Here is a 21,829-nt window from a genome sequence, read left to right as displayed (position 1 = left end):
ATGACCTTGGCAACATCTTTACAACTAGACTGAAACAAAAAGTCCCCCATCTGACCACTTTTAGTAGGGATGGTAGATAGTTTTAAATGGATTAATATAAGATATGTTTCTAATGCAGGCTGCAGAGAACAGAAATTCTCCAGTGATCTTTAAACAAGGGTATTAGAAGCAGTCCAGCAGAATTCTGGTTACTTTTTGGCATGAGAAATTAGCTAGCTCAGAGCTCTGAGCTGTGGCTTACGGTTGTCAGGAAGTATGCATTACATTGTGGGCTGTGGTATAGCTGTGTCTGTAGAATTCCCCGAAGAATGAGGATCTCCAAACATTTCTGTTTATACCTGTTTGTTTCATTGCTCTCAACAGGAAATGCACACCTTTATTCTTGCTTGCATCTTCTTTACTTGTTAGTCTGAAACTGATCCTGGTGATAAATGTCCCAGGTTCTGGCACAAGTTCCTCTTTCACACTTCCCTCCATGTCATTCCATTAATTTTCTAGGTCTTCTATCACTGGATGATTTAAAACCTATCATTATTATTTTATCGGGAAGAAAAACACTCAATTTTCTTTTTTCCCTACTACGCACCCTTCCGAACTTTCACTAATCCTACAGTACTTGGAAAAGTGCATATTTATTTCCTGAACTTTTAGATTCAGTTTAGCATACCAGCAATTTTCTAACTTACGGAGTGACGCTTTATGATATCTTTGTAGGGAACGATCTGTTCTTAAATTTGTGTTTTCCATGCAGTATCTCTTGTTTACTAGGTGGAACCACCTTTTGAGCCGGAGTTACCGTGAAACCACTGGGTTTTTTTCTAACTTCAAAAATTTCAGACATCCTTTTTGCTTTAATATAGAACATCAGTATATTTGATCATGTATAAAAACATAGGCATGCATCTATTTGGTATTACTGAAATCAAGATGAAGCCACTAAAAAAGAATTTTTTAAAAGAAATCTAGATTAGGGCAGCCTAACCTAAATACCTCCATAATTTTCTGGCCTTCATATCCTAGAAGCTCTTCAATTTGACAACCTTTTCTTGTATTTTTCCAGCATATCAGACAGCCACTGAAGCAGACAGCAAAAATAGTTTGGTTTAGCTACCCTCAGTAGTCAGGATTTGTTAGAGGTATGTTTACCAACATCGAAACTCACCTCAGCTATGCTGAAGACTTTACCACCTCAGTGCAGTTTCTGCATCTACATAAGCTTAAGTCCAAAGAAAATGATTGCTGTAAGCATCTTTTAAAATAAACTGAGATTTTATTTTTTTTTCCCAACAACAGATCCTGCTGGTGTATCTCTTGTTTCAGAATAATGCAAGAAAGAAAGAAAAGTAGTATCTCAGTTTCAAAATATTACACTAATAAAGAGCTATGTAGGTTACATGAAAAATTATAATGAACAACAGAAGAACAAAAATGCCTGGCCAGCTGTCTCTCAAACCCAGTGATGTCCGAGTAGGCTGTGGTGGTAGAAATCAAGCTGCAGGGCAGGCGGTCTCTCCCAGTGGCAGAAGTTTTGTCTCTTTTCCATGAGATTTGTGAAGCAACCCTTCTATAACAAATAAAGAATTAAAGTGTAGCACAGAATTAAAAACTTCAGATATTCTCTGTTTTTAAATCTAAAGCTATCACTTAAGATATGGTGTGCCTGTATGTGCTGTACGCAAAATGACATTAGAATTGCATAGTTAAGGCAATAATAATATTAGCTATATTTCCTTAACTGATTTCCCTTATGCATATGTGTTAGAGTATGGATCCTAATTACATGATTACTTCCTTTCTAGAACTCTGACCTCAATCAGTGCTCTGAATAAAATTTCTAGTTAAGATAAGAGCTAACAGAAAATGGATGAAATCTAGTAAGCTGAACTTATGTGCTTAATTTATATAACTTAACTTATGCTAGCTTCAAATAAGTCTGAGATGCCTTGGGGAGGAGCTTAGACTTGTACAGTTGAAGGACAGAACTAAGTACCTCATATATCTGCACTGAATGATCCAGCCCAAACAAAGGACACCTATCCCCATTAACTCTATTTGAAACAGGCTACTCCAGAGGGTGAGTCAGTTCTCCAGAGGGAGGCATGTTCTTCTGAGGCAACAGAGGACCAAACAGGAATACTAGGCACCTGCATCCTCACTTCTTAGAATGCGACACCAGCAGTCGGCTTTTATATACTGTTCTATGTGTAGGAGACTCATTCCAGAAACAGGACATTTGTGGTTCTAGCCCTGTTTCGACTGAAGAGATTGAATCTGTCTCTCAGAAAAGAGCCTTTATCATCAAGCTGTTGCACATCCTTTTCTTCTCTGGAGTATGAAGTCTCGTTTGAAGCTGAGATACTGTGTGGCTGGGAATCTAAGTGTGTGGTGATAGCAAAGAAATCTTCATTTTAGTGTAGCAAAGTCCAGACCTGTTACCCAGAGTGTATATTGATCTTGTATTAGACCACTATTGGTTAAAAAACAGAAAGAATCTTACAAAGCTGTGACCAGACCTTCATCTCTGCTTCCCCCTGATGACTGCCTTCATTACCTGACAGCAGAAGAGTTCTTGTTTCTTGCGCTCTGCATGGCAGGTATTCTTGCCTGGAAGCCTGTCTCAAGGAGTGCAGCAGATGCACCACTCTATGGATGACAGACCACCTCACAATTTCAGGATGCATAGAGTTTAGATGCCTGTTTGCCTGAATATAGGTTACAACGGAAGTTTAGTCAAAAATTAGGTGCCTATCTGCCTAGGGAAGGAACCTAGGCAAGGAATGTATTGTGAGCGTGTGTGTGGCCAATAAGTTTCCAGGACTTCAACACTAAGTGGAAAGATCTTTAGAAAGCATTCAGGTTGGATAGCTTTCTAAGTGAATTTTAGGTGCTTACATCCTAAACTATCTAGGTTGACAGAGTCCTATTCAAGAAGTTTTTTTACAGGTGTTAACCTCCACATTAGCATCAGCCAGCATGGTTTTCCTGTGGTGTATTTTATGTGTTGTAATTTTAGCCTTCCCTTTCCTTCCTTTAGATCAGGATTGCATTGTCGCAGTTTCTTAGATGTTCTAAGCTTTTAAAAGTGCCATTCCTGCATGTGTTAAAAACTGCTGAATGGGGGGTTTGTAGATTCTGCTCTGTTAATCAGCTGCTTAAATCTTTCAGTGCTGAGCATCACACCTGTACATTCTTGTGGGACTTTCACCTTGTGGATTGAATAAGTAAATGTTCTTCACTTTTTGGTGTTAGGAATCTTTTCTGCATACTACTCAGCAAAGCTATAAAAGAAAAAAATAATTTCCTCATCAGCTTTTCTGTTATACATGTGCTATCCCATGTTTATTTCACAACATAAGTATATGTAATATTCTGTGAGGTGTGGTAGGATTGGCCTGCGTTTATTGATTAAGAATTGAGAAATTATGATCAGAGTCTGAGACAACCAGGTTCTGTCCAGGCATAATACACACCTCAGACTTCAATTCCAATGCTTTAATTAGCACGTGCAAAAAGGCTTCAGGGTCTCATGCTGGGCTCCCAGACAACGAAGAACATGCAATTTGTAAATACCTTTTGAAATGTTTTAAGGGATCCACCCCTGAATACACAAGAGCTCTGGGAAAGAGGAAGGGATGGAATCCAGTCCTCTTGGACTGCACCTGGCTGTCTTAAATGGCTATCCTTTCTCTCCTTGTGAATACAAAAGACAAGGTTCTTGTAGGAAAATACCATACCATCCAAATATCGTCATAATACTTATGCACAGGAGAATCAGAATTAGATCAGTCCTATTCCCAAACTCATGTTCAGTATGGTAGTCTAACTCCTTGTTTCTCATTTTTCTTTCCAGTTTCCTGCCTTCACTTGTCAGATTTTCTTTCATCCCAGTCTCTCTGTGCAACGTATTTTGTGCTAGTTACAGAATGACTGGTTCTTCTTTCACCTCATTCCATTTCTCTCATTCAGTTTGGTTTTGCTGCTCTGTTCTTCTATGGTCCCTGACATTAGTGGCTCTATTCTTCCTGTGTTTCACCAAGAAGCATTCTGTATCCTTTACTTTCCCAGTAATTCTAAAGCAGTTTCTGATTTGTCCCTTCTTCCTTCTTGTAACCCCATGAGAATGCAATCCTGTCCTCCCCTCCATGGGGTTCTTTGTCCATTGTCTCATTCCCAGTTTCTTCCTTTCTTCTCTTTGCATCCAAGTCAAATGACTTCTTGGGTTACAAGTGCCTCTGCTGTATATTGAAGTGCTAGCAGTGTGAACAGAGGAAAGAGAGAGCCTTCTGGTCATAAGTCTGCCTCCTGACCTTTCCTGTAACAAGCCAAATTGCAGGGAATTACAGGGAAAATATGCCCATTATGTACAAGTTTTTCCAAATTTTTTTTCACAGCATCAGGAGAAAAGTAGAAGGTATAAGTCAATGCAAATTTCAAGTTCTTATTCCAAAACACAGATGTTAGACCATCTCAAAGAAATGGCATCAGGCGATTTAACTTCCTGCTTAGAGTCATTCTGCAATCATTTTGGCTGAAGTTTTCCTGCAAAAATCCAGTCTGAAACAAATATAGCAAAGAAATATTTAGCTTGAATACGAACGCATAATTCTGCTTATATTTTTGGCACCCATGTCTGGATTACCCCACGTTCACTCAGTCACAGTTTGTAACAGTGTCTAGATCACAAATATATTGCATTCTGCTTAAGCAAGGATAATTTTTCCAAAAAAAGCAGATGAAGAAGATGATTGTCTTCAGTGCTACTCCCCTTGGGGTGTGGGGTTAGCCAAGTCTGTCCTTTGCTCAAGGGCTCCCAAGGAAGCCTTTGGGTGGATACATTTAGTGTCAGAGAATATTTAAGTTAACTTGCACTTCAGAGGTCATTAAAGATTTGCTTTGGACTCATACAGTTGGTGCAAAGCTTTCTACTTGTGATCTGTAGCTGGATGAAGATACCTATGCTCCAGATAATTCTCAGTTTAGAAAAAATACTGACAAAGCCCCTTGGTTTGCAGGAATGTAGGAACAGCATCTAGAATTCTCTTGAATCTAACATACTAAAGATAATTTCTCTCACATGGTTTTCTGCTTTAGAAGCCACAAAACCCTTTAACTGTTGGCACCAGAAACCTATAAAGGCAGTAGTAGGGCCAACAGCATGGTAAAAGAGGACAGGTATCCTCCCCTTTTTAATATCCATTCAAACAGTGCTGGTTGGTGGCTACAGGAGTTGCAAGATCTAAAGTAATGGAGAAGGAAGGAGCACACTGCCCCCATTGATCGAGTTGGTGTATCTTAGTGTAATCTCACTTACTGAAATATTAGAAATGGCAGAAAGCTAAATCAGCCTCTTGTTGGTGGGTCAAAAGTCTTGAGAATTGCAAGACCTTTCTTAAAGTGACTCAAATGCTGAAGGTGAGGAGCTATGACAGCAGATGGAGACCCTGTCTGAAATGATGTGAGATGGGCTGCACAGAAAGTGCGCCTTCCCCTGGTTAAGTTTTCCTTAGCTAGGATATATTCAGGCCAAAAGGTGCACTGCTTGATGAGGTGTGGAGTTGGGCATTATCCTCTTTGATTCCCTTAAGTTCAGGCAGGGTCAGTGTTTCCTTTAAATGTCCTAGTTTGTCCTCTGTCTCAGGCAAACTCCCCATGAAGAGAGCCTCCTCTGTCAGCTGTAGTTAATAATACTGCAGTGGTACCACCATGTAATGACTCCCTGGCTATTTGGAAAGATTTGTTTTGTCCTAACTGCACCATTTCCTTCTTCCACAGGGAGTGCTCTAAAGTAGGCCTATCCTCGAATAAGTTATTTGCAGCTATAGCATTCAAACTGAAATAGCTAAATAGCAGCTTTTAATGACTGTAGTAAAAAAGGATAGCAGACCAAGTCTAAGACTGATTAATACTAATTTCTACAGATGAGTAATAGTAGTTTTTGCCTTGTTGTTGCTGAGTTGGACTGTGAAGAGAGTTGGACTACTGAGCCTTCCTCTCTTACAATTTCTGGAGGGCTTATATGATTTCAGCATGAGTCTTTGCATCTTGAAAAACATTTAGAGATTTGAAATATTTGTGGTCTTATCCCATAGTCTTTCCAGCACAACAGGACATGAAAAAGTCATTCATTCATTGTGCATAAACTCCTTAGAAATGTATATATATGAATACCATACATCACTAATGCAAGTAATACAATATCACTGCCAAGAGAGAATAATCCTAACAAAGAACCATGTGAAAAACAATTAGTATGAAATAATGTACTTATTGTACAGGGTTTTTAAAAAAGAGTAACTCCTGGGACATACTGAAGCTATTAGAGTATTAATTTATTTTTATGCTTTGTTATAAATACAACGTAGAACATGATATTTACTGTTTAAGTAACCAATATAAATAGAAGCTTATAAGCAAAATTAATTTTAAGGATTAATATACTACTTTGTTGTAGAAATGAGTTCACTAATTAATATTTTCTCCTTACAGATAAAACTGTGGTATGACAAGGTTGGTCATCAGTTAATAGTGACAATATTGGGAGCAAAGGATCTTCCTTCAAGGGAAGATGGGAGGCCAAGGAATCCTTATGTTAAAATTTACTTTCTTCCAGACAGAAGGTAGGGTGAACACAAAGGCAAGGAATATTTGAGTAAGAATTACTCTGATAATCAGATGGCATGCACAGCTGAGTTTACTGGTTATACATACACAGAAAAATCTTACAGTTTGGAGTTTCTTTATTGAACATGCTATGTAACAGCAATGTGTCTTTGAACACTGGATACTTTATTAAATACGGAATAGAAAATGAAAGCTAAACATACATCGTTGTGTGGGTATCTGTTATTTGCAAAGAATATTGTTAGTGTTTTATAATGACCTTATTTCCTATGACAGTTTTTCCTGTCTAGTGCAAAGAAAATGCTACAAAATTAGGTTCACAGGCTTCTGGACTGATCAGTCCAGCAGTTTGGTTTGCCCCGCCTTTATACAGCAAAGCAGGAACCGGTTTGGCATCTGAAACCCATAGATTTCACATCACAGTATAAGCGAGTTAAGGCTGAAGGGGGTTCAGTTGAGATTTCCCAGATGCACCTTGAAAACTTTCCTTAAAGAGCAGGACTGATATTAATCTGGACTGGCATTATACATGCATTTAGTGAAAATTAAACTGTGGTAGGGACCCTTATTCCTCAATAGCTCCTTCATTTTCTAGTCCATGATTTTCTGCCATTTCAACTTACATGGAATATTGTATATTGCTGTATATAAACAACAAAGGGCATAATATGTTCCCCAGTTGATTTTTTTTTAAATTGTATTTCCTCAGATTGTGTCAGTGGGGGAACATGTTTAGCTTTATTTTGTAGTGTATCAACCAAATAATTCAAAGATTTAACCTGACTCACTATATAAAAGATTGACCAGTGGGTTGCTGAATCTGTAGAATAGGATGTAACTTCACAGTTTATATTTTTACATCCTTTGCTTTTCCTAATAGCTAAACTGGGAAGATGCTAACTATCTCCAGTATCAATTGACTTCAGCAGGAATTAAAGCTATTTAGTATTTTGGAAGACACTGCTTTTCCACTTTGATTGTATATCATATGTTGACAAGAACATTTTCTGTGACTGCACAATTTGCTGTATCACTGATGACAAAAAGTTTTTGGATGGATTGTCTTGGGCTCACCAATATCTGAACTGTTGGACTAGTTTCTTAGTGTATTCAAATTGCTGTAGTGTGTTTGGAGATGCTGAAGCTGTGCTAAACTGAGAATCAGGTCTGCTTAAATTATCTTATCTACTTTTTCAAGATTAATAAAGCTACCAAAAATGTCTGCGTTCAGAATGCTTCACAGTGTAAGTTGTAAGAACTAAATATACATAGAAGAAAAATATTTAACTAAGTACTTTCAAGTATACAAGTACAAAAAGTTACATAACTTTAAATTTTATTATGTTATACCAGTGTTGCCTATTTATGTGAAGTATTCAGAACTTTTTCTTTAATTATTATGTGTTTTCTATCACTTACATAAGAATAAGCAATTTGTCTTACTGAATTGTGTTTTCTGTCTGATGTGCAAATTCATTTTCCTTTCCTTAGAGGTAAAAGCTAAGTAAGCAACAATATATTTCTTGTGTAGTAGAAGGAAACATGCTAGAGGTAAAATACACTTAAATAAGTCAAGCGTTTAATTAGATTAAGATATTGAACTCTTTTTGATTAAACAAATTTCATTGGAAAAGCTTGTCCAATGTAACTTATTTCATTTCCCAAGGGTAAACAGATCTTTACTATAATAGAAATAATTACATTATTTGTTTTAACAATGTGTCTAAAAATATTATTTCTTAGTTAATATTTTGATCCAGCTTCTAAGTAACCCTTCAGAAATACAATAACTATATTACAGTTGCAAGTATTAGCAAATGGACAGCATCTGCATTGCCATATTAAAAAATCCAATAAATTAGTACCACAACTGCATTATGCAGCAATCAGCAGGTTTAAAATTAAGCATTGTTATGAGAACTGTTGTCAGTATTCTCAGTAGAAGGAGCGTGGGTGTTTTCCAGTGAAACTTGTTTCCATCAGAAAATATTAATTCTTTGAAGCAGAAATATTCTGCAAAACACGTTGTTTTCAACAACACCCTGGAGCCAGAGCCAGGAGTTCCATGGTAGCCTTGCACAGAGACCCCACTGGGCTCTGAAACATAAGACCAACCTTGTAGTGGAGATCCACCTTCAACCTGGGTCATTCCTTGGCGTGACCCAAAGGATTTTGGGAGCTGTTTTGAGAACACTGTTCCTTCAAGTGTTGCTGGAAAAAGACACGTAACTCATTCTCAGGGCTCCTAGTTTCCCAGCTGTGGAGCCCTTTAGTCAGGAAAGCCCTGCAGAGAAGGCCCAGCACTGCCCACAGCTCCCTGACCATTCCTTCTTGTGGGCCAGCTGCTCCCTCCTGCTCTGTAGTGTAAGAGTCGGCCACTGGAGGACTGGAAGCTTGAGTGAACCAGCTGGCTTGTTTATCCAAAATGCAGATTTTTCCTATACCCAGTGTGGAAATGTAATAGAAATCCCATTTACAGAAGTATATTTTGCTTTATAAAATGCTATTTCCAAAACAAACTTATTAGAACATTTCTGTTTTTCATGGAACTTCTTAAAATTGGAATTGGCACATGAACTGGAAATCACCTAACTTTAGTTTTTAGTATGAAGTTATGAATTATCCTCAATATATGTGCTGAACTTTATGATAGAGTACTAATCCTGACATAGATTATAGTGCCCATAATACTACAAAATGTACTGCTGATTTAAGATTTCCTACTTTTCATGGTATACTTATTACAGTATAATGGTCTTTCTTTGGAACATTTTTAATATTTAACTGTTTTTTGCAGTGATAAAAATAAAAGAAGAACAAAAACAGTAAAGAAAACATTGGAACCTAAGTGGAATCAGACATTCATTTATTCTCCAGTTCATCGGAGAGAGTTTAGAGAACGAATGTTAGAAATTACTCTTTGGGACCAAGCACGAGTTCGAGAGGAAGAAAGTGAATTTTTAGGAGAGGTATACAATTATTGGTAGTTATCATAGAAATACAGTTGCTCACATATTCATGTCTAGATACAGTATTTTTGAAAAAATTCTTAAATATAGCAAAGCAAAATTTTAAAAAATTGTTGTATTTGTCTTTATTTCACTTAGTAGCAAACAAATAGTGATCTCGCACTTATCACATAGTACTGATATGAGATGCTTTCTGTGTTTGTTCTGTTTTAGTAACATCGTGCACATGTTTTCTCAGTTTCTTTTAGAATTGTTCATTAAAATCCATATTGTCCATAGTTGTATTTTACCAAAATGTTGGAATGTTGCGGACTAACTTGCTACAAAATATTTGAATGTTGTAAAGGTTGTCATAAGGTAATAAAGGTTTTGTGAAGATTTTGGGTATATTTAGTGTTGTAAAAAGCACAGGAACTCCTTTCATATTAAATGAAAGATTTTTTTTAAAACTTCAGACAAAATCCTTAACAATAAGAGAATAATAGAATAAAATTTAGAAACGTACCTATTTTAAAATATTCTGTTATGTAATGCTTTCCTACTTTTAACCATTTTTTCTTTTTTAGATTCTTATTGAGTTAGAGACAGCATTACTAGATGATGAACCTCACTGGTACAAACTTCAAACACATGATGTCTCTTCATTGCCACTTCCCCACCCCTCACCATATTTGCCACGCAGACAACTCCATGGCGAGAGTCCCACACGGAGGTTACAAAGTAGGTTGTTAGCTTTGCACACTGTGTATAGTTCATTTGAATTAATGTGTAAAGTATATTAAATTCTTGTAGATGGGAAGCTGACAGAATTTGTGTGTTCATTTGTAGCTGTTATGAATTAGGTCATTTCTGATTACTGATGAGAGTCTGATGTGCTACAAATGGTAATATTCAACACTGTGCAACACACCAGTTTTTTCTTACGAGACTACATAGTTCAGACCCTGAGCTTGAGCAAATTATCTTGGTCTTTTGCAATGTGCTGCTTTTATCTTGAAGTTCTATCTTCTACATCATATTTATCATTTCATTGTTTAACTAAAAGCGAATGTGCAGTACCTTTCCCTTTAGCTCAAAATTCTCAAAAATAAAGTGACCTGTATGTAACATTACATGTAGCTAAATTAATACCATGGCCTGTTGCCTTGTTTTGATACTATTTTACATGGTTACATTCACAAATGGAATTTCTCTTAAAATTCTGTTTTGGAGAGTTTGGTATACTTGATCCACAGTAGTTTGATGATATCAGTAGATATTTTGAAAATAGAGTATATACAATATATTAATAAAAACAGATACATAAGAATAAGACAGTAAAGGGTGAAAATCTGTTTCCTTAATACTTCATTGTTTCTCTAGTTTAACTGCTCAGTACTGTCAGTGATGTAAAGCTATCCTTCACTGAATTAACAGTCCAACAAACCAAAAACTATTTCTAAGAATTCTTTGGGTTTTTTTCAGTCATTGTATGTGAGTGTGTGTGTGTGCATATGTTACACACAAACTCACAGAAACGTATGCGTGGGTAGCCATGCAAACAAGCTTGGATATTTCATATGTTCTATGTAGATTCTTTATTAAATAATCCCCTATATATAAGTATTTCAAGTAGTTGACGGTTTTTGTGTCTGTGCACTGGATGGTTAGAAGGATTAAAATGCTCCATATCATAATATTCTGAGAGAGATACATTAACAGAGAGTTACAGTGCATAGCCTTCAAGCTGTAAGATTATACTTATCCACAAAAGGAGGAAAGAAATGATAGTTAACAGGTAAGGAGTTCTGTTTCAATTCAGTCCTCTTCAGTCTTCTCAAGTATCATGACTGTTGTTTAAGTAAAGTTTTTAAATTATTTCTTCTGTGTTTTCTGCCACCTTGTAACATGTTTTAGGAAGTTAAATTTTCCATGTAAAATTACTTTTACAGACCAGTTGGACATTTCAGTATCTGTTTGTATGTAAAGTTAGTGAAATTCTGGTTTTCAGGAAATATTAAGTCCTGCAAACAAACCCTGTTTGTTTATAGTAATTCCTGTCTATGCAATAAATACTTGCCATGAAGAATGAATAAAAGAGTAACTGCTTTATTTTGGAAAAGATTGTAGTAATACTTGACTAAAGATCTGTTTGCTGATACTGACTCAAAATTTGAAAGTCAGTATGTTTTTTTAAATACTAATACTAATACTAAATGTGCTCAAGTGAACAATCTTATATGCCAGTCTGGAAATGTAGAGGGAAGGACTTATCAAAACTTCTGGTTTGGTGAAACACTAAGATTTGGTGTAGAAGACCTGTTTTTCAATGAAGATAATTTAGCCTGACTGTTCCCGGAGCGGTACTTTGACAACTTGAGGTTCTAAAAACTTCAGCCAAATAAGCAGTTTCAGACATTCACTGTGATTGCTGGAGAATTGACATACTCCTACAATAAATTATACTATTTGCATTTGTAATAAGATCAGGATCCCATAAAGCAGGATTTTCTCTAGTGTCATGGGAATCTGTGCACTTCCTGAATCCTTGTGTGTCATAAATAATTTTCAGTTTAAACAGATAGTTTTACATGTACAGAACAAGGTCTCTTGGAATTCAAATCCCTCCTTTTTGGGGACTGGAAAGGCATCCAAATGGAAATTTAGCATCTGGTCAGAGTTCTGCAATGGCAGCAGAATCCATTTAGCAGTCAAAAACCATTTTTTTTTTTTTTTTAATTGGTGTCACACCTCTGAAATGGAAGTAAAAGTATTTCTTGGTGTTCAGAGAGGTGGTGGAATATCCTATTGGAGATATCCAGAACTCAACTGGACAAGGCCATAAGTAGTGCAATGTAAGCTGGCCAAGCCTGAATCAGGCATTGAACCAGATGACCTCCAAAAAGCCCTTCCCAACCTAAACATCATCATCAGAGGACTGGTGAAGGGCAGAAAGCGCATCTTATGATGGTTTGCCCTCACTAAGTAAAATATTTATAATACATTAATAACATATAGAAGTCTGTTTTTTTACTTTTTTTTTGAGCTTTCAAAAGAATATTAAGTTAAACTTAATATCTTAGTTTCTTGTGTCTGAAGCTCTTTTTGTACCCTTCAATAGCAACTCTTGTATATGATGAAACAGAAGATGTTATCCAGTGGCACATTATGACAACGTGAAAAAAATCTCCAGAATGAAGACATGGCATGTCTAGCAAGTTTGTCTATCTTTTTCAAAGCACATCTTAGAACACTTACTGTGCTGTTACACAGTAGGCTGATTTCAATTTCTGGGGCTGCAAAATCTGAGCAGTTCAGTCCTCCCACCTTTTGTTCATTTCTGTGATGCCTCTATGTATAGAATTCGTCAGCACAATATGAAGTACTTTATTGCATGCCCCCCAAAATTGTTAGTGTGAGAAATAACAAGAGAGATATTTTGAATTACAAGGTTGTTCGTTCTTTGTATAAATACTCATCTACACATCTAAGCTTTATCTTCATGATTGCCAAGTTGCTATAAATACACATATTTGAAGACAATACTTAAATGGTATTCTCCGAAGGTAGTTTAAAAGAACCACCTACACTTACCACTTACTTCTTTTAATACTACTTTTTAATTTTACTACACTTTTTAATATTACTGAATTGTAGTATCCCGAATGAAGAGCAGACTGTCAGCCCTGAAGGCTGAACTCCTATATTTACCGATAGCCACCAGCAAATTACAAGTTTCCCACAGAGCCCCATATGCCTTTTTTTTTAGAAACCAGGTTTCAGAGACAGTAGCTTAGTTTCTACATATATTTATCTCTCAATATCTTTGGGTGGGCCTTATGTTGTGGTACAGACTGATCTAAGCCAGCTGTCCACCTTCTCTTGCCCAGTCCTCTGATCCATCCAATCCATTAACTTCCTAGTGATGAAGGATCATTACCATGCTTTTTCCTTAGTATTTTTTGAAAGACATCTACTTAGAAACTGGAACTAATATAGAACATAGGATTATGACTTACTAGGTCTTTCAGCTAATTATATTTCAGATTTTCATAAACTGACTGGTTTTTATCATCTAATGAGTGTATTTTAAGCTTTTTCTTATGTGAAATATGAGGTAATGAGTAGGTCTATTTTACTTATCATGCTGAACTGTTGAAATTAATTTTTAAAATGGCTTCATTTTCACTAACATTTGACATAAAATCAGCCATACATTAAGAATTCCAGACAGCGTTAACTAGAATTACAGACAAACCGAAGTTCTTTCTATATTGCCTCTGAAAAGAGACTGTAAACAGAAAATTAAAGATTATTTTAAAAAAGATTTGGGAATTCCTGTTGTTGGTTAGGCCACAGTATTACTGTTCCATCTCACATTAGGTAAGAGGCTTACTACAGATTACACTGAAAATTGAACATGGTTTGAATGTTGTGTTCATAGCTCTTAGCATCAATGGGATGGAAGTTATTGTTAGTATTACTATTCACTGAGAGCTAATACAGAAATCAAGCAGGGCTTATACCATGGGACTGCAAATCAAAAATTACTTTTTCTCCATGTAGCCCAGAATACAGAGATAAAAGACATCAAATTTGATCTGAGACATTCTTATTCAGTCTTTTACAGTTATGTCCATGTAACATGTGCATTTGTGCAGTGTGAGCTGGTACTGTTTAGTTGATAAAGAATATCGGGTTGTTGTGTATTTTGAAGAACAACAATTGGTTTTAGTTCTATATTGACTCTGAATTTGTTTTAGAAGCAGGTTTTGTTTCACTTCAAGTATTTTAAGGATTTCCCAATTACTTAGGATTAAAAAGTAACTGACACTAGGTTTCTAAGTCAGATTTTGCAGCTTTAAAACCAAGCTGTCTGAATTATTGATCTGCAGACTATGGAGAGTGCATGCATAGTGTAGATAACAGCTAAATGCCAATACAAGGGAAGAAAAGTGAAAATAACAGTAAAACCAGACATTTTCAGGTCTCTAGTTACAGCATAGGTATACACAGCAGTGGAAGGAGAGCTTTAAATTGCCATGAGAATTTATTTAATATGATATTTAATATGATTTAAATGATTTAATATGATTTAAATAAGAAAAGTGAAGTTTTATATTTTGAGCATCCTCAGTAAGGGAAAAGTGGTAAATCTATGTGAGATAAACTCTGCCAAAAACAAGGTCTAAGAGATTTTAAAATGACAGTGTTTGGAAATCAACATATAGAGGTCCAAAACAGTGTATTTTTTCAAGAACTGAACCCCAGAAAAATCGGTCAGGATCAAAACAATTTTAAATAAATAGACTGTGAAGTAGCTTTCTTTAAAGGGAATTTGACTTTCGTTACCTTTAGAATGAAAGTCATCGATGACGCCATTAACTGAGTTTCATGATTCTTAAACCATATAAAAAAGATCTGGAGGGAGAGAAATTATAGTAATGAGTACTTAAAGTGTGGGGACAAAAACTGAGTATACATTCCTTTTCTGAATTGTATTTATTCATTCATAAAAAATTCTATAATACATAAACAAAGTGTTTTGAATCACATGAAAATTTTTTGTCATCTTCTTTTTCCAGCTTTGTACATTTTCCTGAGTCGGACTGTATTTTCTCGGGCAATGCTGAGACTTTAACGTGCTAAAAATTATTACATCTGACTAGAAAACCCAAATTTATAGACTGAATTCACAAGTACAGGACTTCATTGCTTATTAGTTTTTGAAAATCGTTTTTAGATGGACTTGTCATTGCTGGGTGCTGAGAGTTTTTTTTGAAAATTCTGTGGCTGTACCACCAAATCAAAGATAAGTTGAATGTTATAACTGTTAATTCAAACCCTCTCTTCCATTATTTAAATGTTATAAGTTTCAAGTCTATATTGTAGAACATTAAGAGATAGACTTGGTAGTATCAAAATCATTAATGCTTAATAATAATTAATTACAATAAATCTGAAACTTTACCCTGTGAAATCTGAGCCCCTGCATTTCAAACCTCAGTCTCCCAGAGACCACTACTGACTTCTTTGGAACTCTGTAGAGTCTCATTTTACTGCAGAATGAGGATCTTGCTGTCTCAGCAATTTCCTTTTAGTTTGTAATGAATGTGGTAAGTCAGTACGATAATTTTAAATCAATGTCACTGGATGTTACTTGAGGGAATTATAATAATGTTGTTCACTAGTATGTAAGCGAGTTGTATTTAATGGAAACATGCATCAGTGACTTTTTTTCAAATTATAATATGGAGCATTTTATGGTCAGTGGCACAGACTATGAATGATGAATATATTATAAGAACTTTACCTTAGAGAGCAAGAATAACACTTATTTTTCTCTTTCATGCTTCTTCCTTAATTTTTCTCTTTCTTTTATTGAGCACAGGCCTTGGGCATGTTATCTTTGTTTGCATGCATTGATGTTTTGTTCATAGAATATGGATATATATACCAGTATGTATTTATTATACACCTATGATTTATTTATTATATTTATCGTACATCTATGGTTTATTAAATACTTTAATTAAAAGGTATTTAACATGATACAGGGGTGTCTGAAAAGGCCTTAAACTATCAAACTATTTTTATTTTTACTAATAAAATAAACTTACTTAAGATATTAATTTTGTGCTGTTTGAAAATTTTAAAATAAACTTTATTAACTTGTAATTAAACTACAAAAAATACTTAAAATCCTGTTTCGAAGCAGTTTAAGGGAATGTGATTATTTATAATGCTGTTGCTCTGGTTACTTAATAGAATAATTTTATTAAACTACTCTTCTGTCATGTAAAGATGACAGAAAAGCAATGTTCTTTGTTGAAATAACTCAGTGGACAGAGTAAAGTAACCTTGCTAGGCAGTTGATAAATAGCAAGCCAGGTGACCTTTAAAAAGATTCTAAAAGATGTAGGTCCATACAATATCTTCTTTTTCTGGCTAATGGTAGTGTGCATTTTTTTTTAATTGCTGAAGCATAATAAACTATCATATAACAGTGTGATGGTTCTGATGAAGTTTTGCTGATGGATTTAATAATCTTCTGACTTTCTTCTTTCTGTGTTGTAACCATACAGAAACAAACATGGCTTCTTTAGTCCTCACCCCCATTATAATCTCAATATTTTCATATTCTTGTGCTCTTCAAGAAGCTCTACCCTTTTACAGATCTTTCCAGGAGTTAAATTCAGAAAGTCCATCATTTTTAATTATATAAATAATTTCTAGACTGTGTTAATTGATTTTTTTTTTTTAATTTCTTTTGGATGGTACTTTTGAACCTTTGGTGACATTCTGATGTTGCTGGAGTCAGTTTTTCATGAAATTCATAACTGGAAGAGTTTAGTACCAAGGAGAACAGATATTAGAGAAGTTATGCACTAAAGCTCACATCTAAAAGTTTGTAAACGATGCTGAAAAAGACTCCTATTATTTGCTTTGAAATTATATAGCCTAATGGAACTCTGCAGCTGGGCCATGAAAATTAATTATATTTATCAAGCAACCCAATTTGAAAATGTAGAGAGTTAGAAATTGTAAGCAGCAGATGATTTAGTGATATGGTCTACATATTAAAATAGTTAGTACCTGGATGTCAGAAAAACTGTGACTTGCCAGAAGGAACCTAGTCATCAAGTGAATATTTAACAGCACTAGTTGGCAAGAAACTAAAATTTTCATTTTTCCTCTAATACTGTCATATCTTGTCATCTGAGGTGCATCATTTACTCATGGACAGTCACCTTAAATATTAAAGGTGATGCCTGTGAGCTGTTCAACTGTAAGGAATGAAAACATTCATAATGTCTTGCTAATGGCAAGACACTATTCATGTTACCCTGACTTCCTGGCTTCTTCATATTGCATTATGGAAGTCACATTTACAAAATCTGAAAATGCAAAGTAACATTTCACGTTTCCATAATTGTCCAGATGTTGCATTCTATTATATTGTCAAGTTTAGAAAAACTGATATGGTTGTATGGAAAGCCAAAATACATAAACCAGCCAGACTTAAGGAATGCAAACAATAAATTAGATTAAATAAGTATTAAATCATTGTGCTCATGCCAGGACTCTTAAAATCAGTGGTTACAATGATATGTAGATAAGGTATTCATGTATGTACATATTTACCAAATCAAGACCTAGCTGGAGAGAGAAGATTGAGTGGAACATCACTTCTGAGTCTGCTAAATTTAAAGTAGCTACATCTCGGGAAACTTCTGCTAATAACTTTCTGCTGAGGTGCCGACAGCAGTGTGCAGTAACTTTAAGGGTAGCAGCTCATATTGTATGCCTACTTGAATATACATTTTGCCCTTAAAAAGTTAAAGGCTTGCTTATAGTAAGTGTGCAGTTGTATTTCAGAATCGGAAATGACTGTAATAGCTCTACTAGTCCTCTGTGACTACTGAGTATAAATGTTGCTCCAAAAGTAATTGGCATTTTTGTGGTTTAATTTCTCCTAGCTGCTTGAGTTTTGTTGTTTTGAATCAATGTGGCCTGCAATATCAAATTCTTGAGTCTCCAGAAGCAATTATAATGAAGTTTAAGGTTCTAACCATCCCTGTTACATGTATTGATTCATGTATTTTTCCCTGACACTACTTCATGTCAATATTTGTTTTCCAGATAAAGGCTTATATTCATATAATTCAGGTAAATTTTCAGCATGCCAGAAATGCTTATTGCTTCCATATACATGCAAAATTTAATTCGATATTTTATTGGTGTGCTTTGCTACCTATTGTGCAGATGCTAAATTGCTTAAATGCTCCTTGGCTTTTCTTGTCTGCTTTTCGGTCATAGGTCTTTTGTTGGCTTTCTTTCTCTATTCTGAACATCTCAGTATTGATATTGGAGCAGTATTGCAACACTATACTTGCTTTGCCTGCCTTTATTTTAGGTAGAGCTTTGGTAGGTAAACTGTAGTGAGCTTTACTAAACCTACTAGGAAAATGCTATTTTGATTAAGCTATATTAAAAGGAACACTGTTGTATTACAGCTGTTTGAGAACTAGTCTAAGTATTTTTAGAATACAGACATGGGGTAAGTAAGTGAAGTACTGGCAAAATCAGTATTTATACTGATACATATTTTTACAGTCACATATTGATTTAAATCCCCCGTTACAAATCCAGTTGCTGTATCTGAGAAGTTTGCCTTCATTAAATATAAATAAATTCATAATATACAGTTTTTGCAAGCTTAAATTTTGTAGTGCATTTCATGTGGGACTTTTTGCAGTTCCTGCAGTTTTAATTATGGGAATCTCTTTGAGAATTGGTTCATCTAATTATCTTTTAGTTATGTTTAAAAAAAGGAAACACACATTGTTAAGAAAATAGATCCAATACCATGGTAGAGAGAAACAAAAACCGCAGGATGTTTCTTGAGAGTACTACTAATAAAACCCAGTTTCCATTACATCTACCTTTAGTCTCCCATGTTTCTTCTATTCCATTCTCTCCTGAAATAATCCCATATTCTTCTCATGTTTTACGGTATCTTCACATGGGAAGAGACCATGTTTGCTATGGTGGCTGTAGGCTTGTGCGTGTGTGGATTAGCCACAGATTTTAGCTTGATAATGTTTCTTTTTCATTAAGGGGTTCTGATTTGTGTCTCTCGCTTCTATTCAGCAACCATTTTCAAAGATCTGTAGGAACTTAATTAAATTTGGTATTTATACCCCTCTGTTAATGTAGACTAAATTGGTCAAAAACTTTAAAAAAACACTGTTATGTACAGGAGGATAAAGTGACAGATTGACGTGGAGACAGTGGGACTGCATGAGAAATTAGCTCACACTAAGAACCCTCAGGCACAGACTGGGTCAATATGAGAGAGCAAATTCTTAAGACAGTTGTTGAGAGACTGATTTTAGGGTTGCTTTGATGTCAGCTTTGAACAGAGAACAATTACAGGCAACGCTAAATTACTTTAAGAGGTTGTGAAGGCTTCTGTGAGCTTCAGGGAAGCAGCTCATAGGCATGCTTCACTACCCTTTGTTCCCCCAAGGAGTCCGCAAAACCTTGTGAAAGCTGCCTGCATTGTAAGGGGCAGGATCCCCAGCTCAGGAGCTCGGTCTGTTTTCTTTTTCCTTTTTTTTTTCCCACAAAGAAAACAGAGAATTCCTGATCCATAAATCTGGTCCTTCCTTTTGTATTTAAGCTGACTCACCTTAATTTTCTCATTCTATCCCTTGTCCTAGTCCGTTCTGATAACTATATTCGTTGGTCATATAGGCTTTAGTGGAATTTTGAACTTCATGTGTTGGTCTTCTCTTGAGGCCTATATCAGAAATATCAATGGGCAATATATGAAGCACAGAAAGTATTATATCTTGCATTGTTTCCCCTGTGTATTAATAATAGAGTGGAGCACAGTTCTGTGCCAACTTCAGTTGTCATGTAGAAATCAGAAGATCTTTCAGAACTCTCCACAGATTTAGGTTGCCTTGCAAAAAAAAAAATTTATGATTGCATATTGTTTCATTCATTTGGAAGAGTTCCAGTTATTTAGAAAGTTGTTATGGAGAGAAATGTGATTCTGTTGGAGTAGAATAGAATAGAATAGAATAGAATAGAATAGAATAGAATAGTTCAGTTGGAAGGGACATAGAACAATCATTTAGTCCAACTGCGTGACCACTTCAGAGCTGACCAAAAGTTAAAGTATGTTATTAAGGGCATTGTCCAAGTGCCTCTTAAACACTGACAGGCATGGGACATCCAAAGAAGATTCTCTAAAAATTTCTTCAGTGATTTCCACATTATTTTTATTCAGAAGTTGTTAAAGCTTTCCACGGCCACCAATACTGCAGCTCATGAACAGTTAACAAAAAAAATAAGTATTTGATTCATAAAATGGAATAAAACACCTCACTTTTTTCTTCACATTATTGCTAGCCATGGAGATGAAAAATAGAAGAAAACTGAGAATGGAAGAAACTACTGTATCTTAAATTATTTTTCTGCATAATAGAAAGTAAAAATGTAAATAGGAAAAGTAGTAAAATAGTAAAAATGTAAATAGAAAGTACTTTTTAAATGGGAAGTGAAAATAATGGGTCTCGTGGTTTTTAGGCAGTGTTTTTTTTCCCCTACCCAGCAAAGAAAGTGACAGTGCAAGTGCTGTAAACTTCCAGTTCTAGTGTGTACATGCGCTTGCAGAGTTGTCGTGCTGGGTGGGGTGGTAGATTGTGCAACAGCGGTAGGGAAGGAGTAGGTAGGTGCAGGAGGGAAGGAGGATGCTGAGGGTTATCAAGTTCTGATGGGGAGGTTCTCCACTATCCCCAAGGTAAGCTGTCCCTAGAAAACAGTTTTATTGATAGTTTAAGGCTATTAAACCAAAACCTGCTAAGTGAATATATCTTTTGATTTCACTGTGGTTGGAGTTATGCTGAATTAAGGCATTTTTATGTGGCTTACACTAGCTAATTATACAGCATGGGATCTATTTTGCCTTCAGTCTGCAACTGTAATAACTGTTAATCCTGGTGGAAGGCATTCAAAAGTCAATATTTACCATCTGTTACCACTCAGTTATCAGACAAAATGGTAATAGTATCCCTAAGAATGTTTCATTAATAAGCTATATTCCAGTGCAATGGCAGTGAGACTTAATTAATACCATTCCTTATGTTTAAAATCCATCAAAGAAAAAGTTAATTATATGCAAACCATTCGTACCAATGCATTTATTTGATGCACCCAGTGTCCCGGGTGTTACATGCTTAAACTTTTTACTGAATTTTGAATTTATGTTAGAATGGATTTAATCTTCTTGCTCTTGAAATAAGTACCATATTTTATAACATATTTGTCTAACGTTTTAAGATATTCATTAAAATACTAAGTAACAGTTTCATTAGCAATATTCCTTTAGAATAATTTGTGAGAGGCTTCAATGTCATATTTCCCAGATAAACTATGAATTATTCTTTCTCTATTTTATGGTCAGTGGTTCAAATTACTTAGATAATGAAGTGGTATTTTGAAAAGATTTGGCTAAGGTGGGACTGAAGCCTATATCTTCAAATTTACATTGTCAATAGATTAAAAAGAAAATTATCATCTAAAATTAATATATAGTAGATGAAATTACTCTTGCAAAAATTATAAGAAATATTAAACTAAACTGCCAGCAATTGTACTGGTATTTTGAATACTCAGTTCAATAAAGGATTTTGACCTGTGCACTTTCTAGTCTGTTCCATTTCTGAAGTTAATGGAATACATTTTAA

The 21,829-nt window shown here is 35.3% G+C and overlaps 1 protein-coding gene across 29 annotated transcripts in view; it reads left to right on the top strand.

Annotated features, from left to right (window-relative positions):
- Positions 1–21,829, top strand: part of RIMS2 (regulating synaptic membrane exocytosis 2) — a gene marked incomplete at both ends in the record, with an annotated part of 502,005 nt that overhangs the window by 285,392 nt on the left and 194,784 nt on the right. For 22 of the 29 annotated variants that reach the window (XM_082312737.1, XM_082312730.1, XM_082312739.1 and 19 more), the window contains 3 exons: positions 6,487–6,617; positions 9,419–9,590; positions 10,157–10,310. In XM_082312737.1, the coding sequence (XP_082168863.1) occupies positions 6,487–6,617; positions 9,419–9,590; positions 10,157–10,310 (457 nt within the window). Of the gene's footprint in view, positions 1–6,486; positions 6,618–9,418; positions 9,591–10,156; positions 10,311–18,212; positions 18,240–21,829 lie in introns of all 29 variants that reach the window. The other 7 variants (XM_082312752.1, XM_082312755.1, XM_082312740.1 and 4 more) reach the window with 1 other exon arrangement.

Source organism: Platalea leucorodia (assembly GCF_965183815.1).
Source record: "Platalea leucorodia genome assembly, chromosome: 1".
NCBI lineage: Eukaryota > Metazoa > Chordata > Aves > Pelecaniformes > Threskiornithidae > Platalea > Platalea leucorodia.
This window is presented reverse-complemented; position numbering and strand designations above follow the sequence as displayed.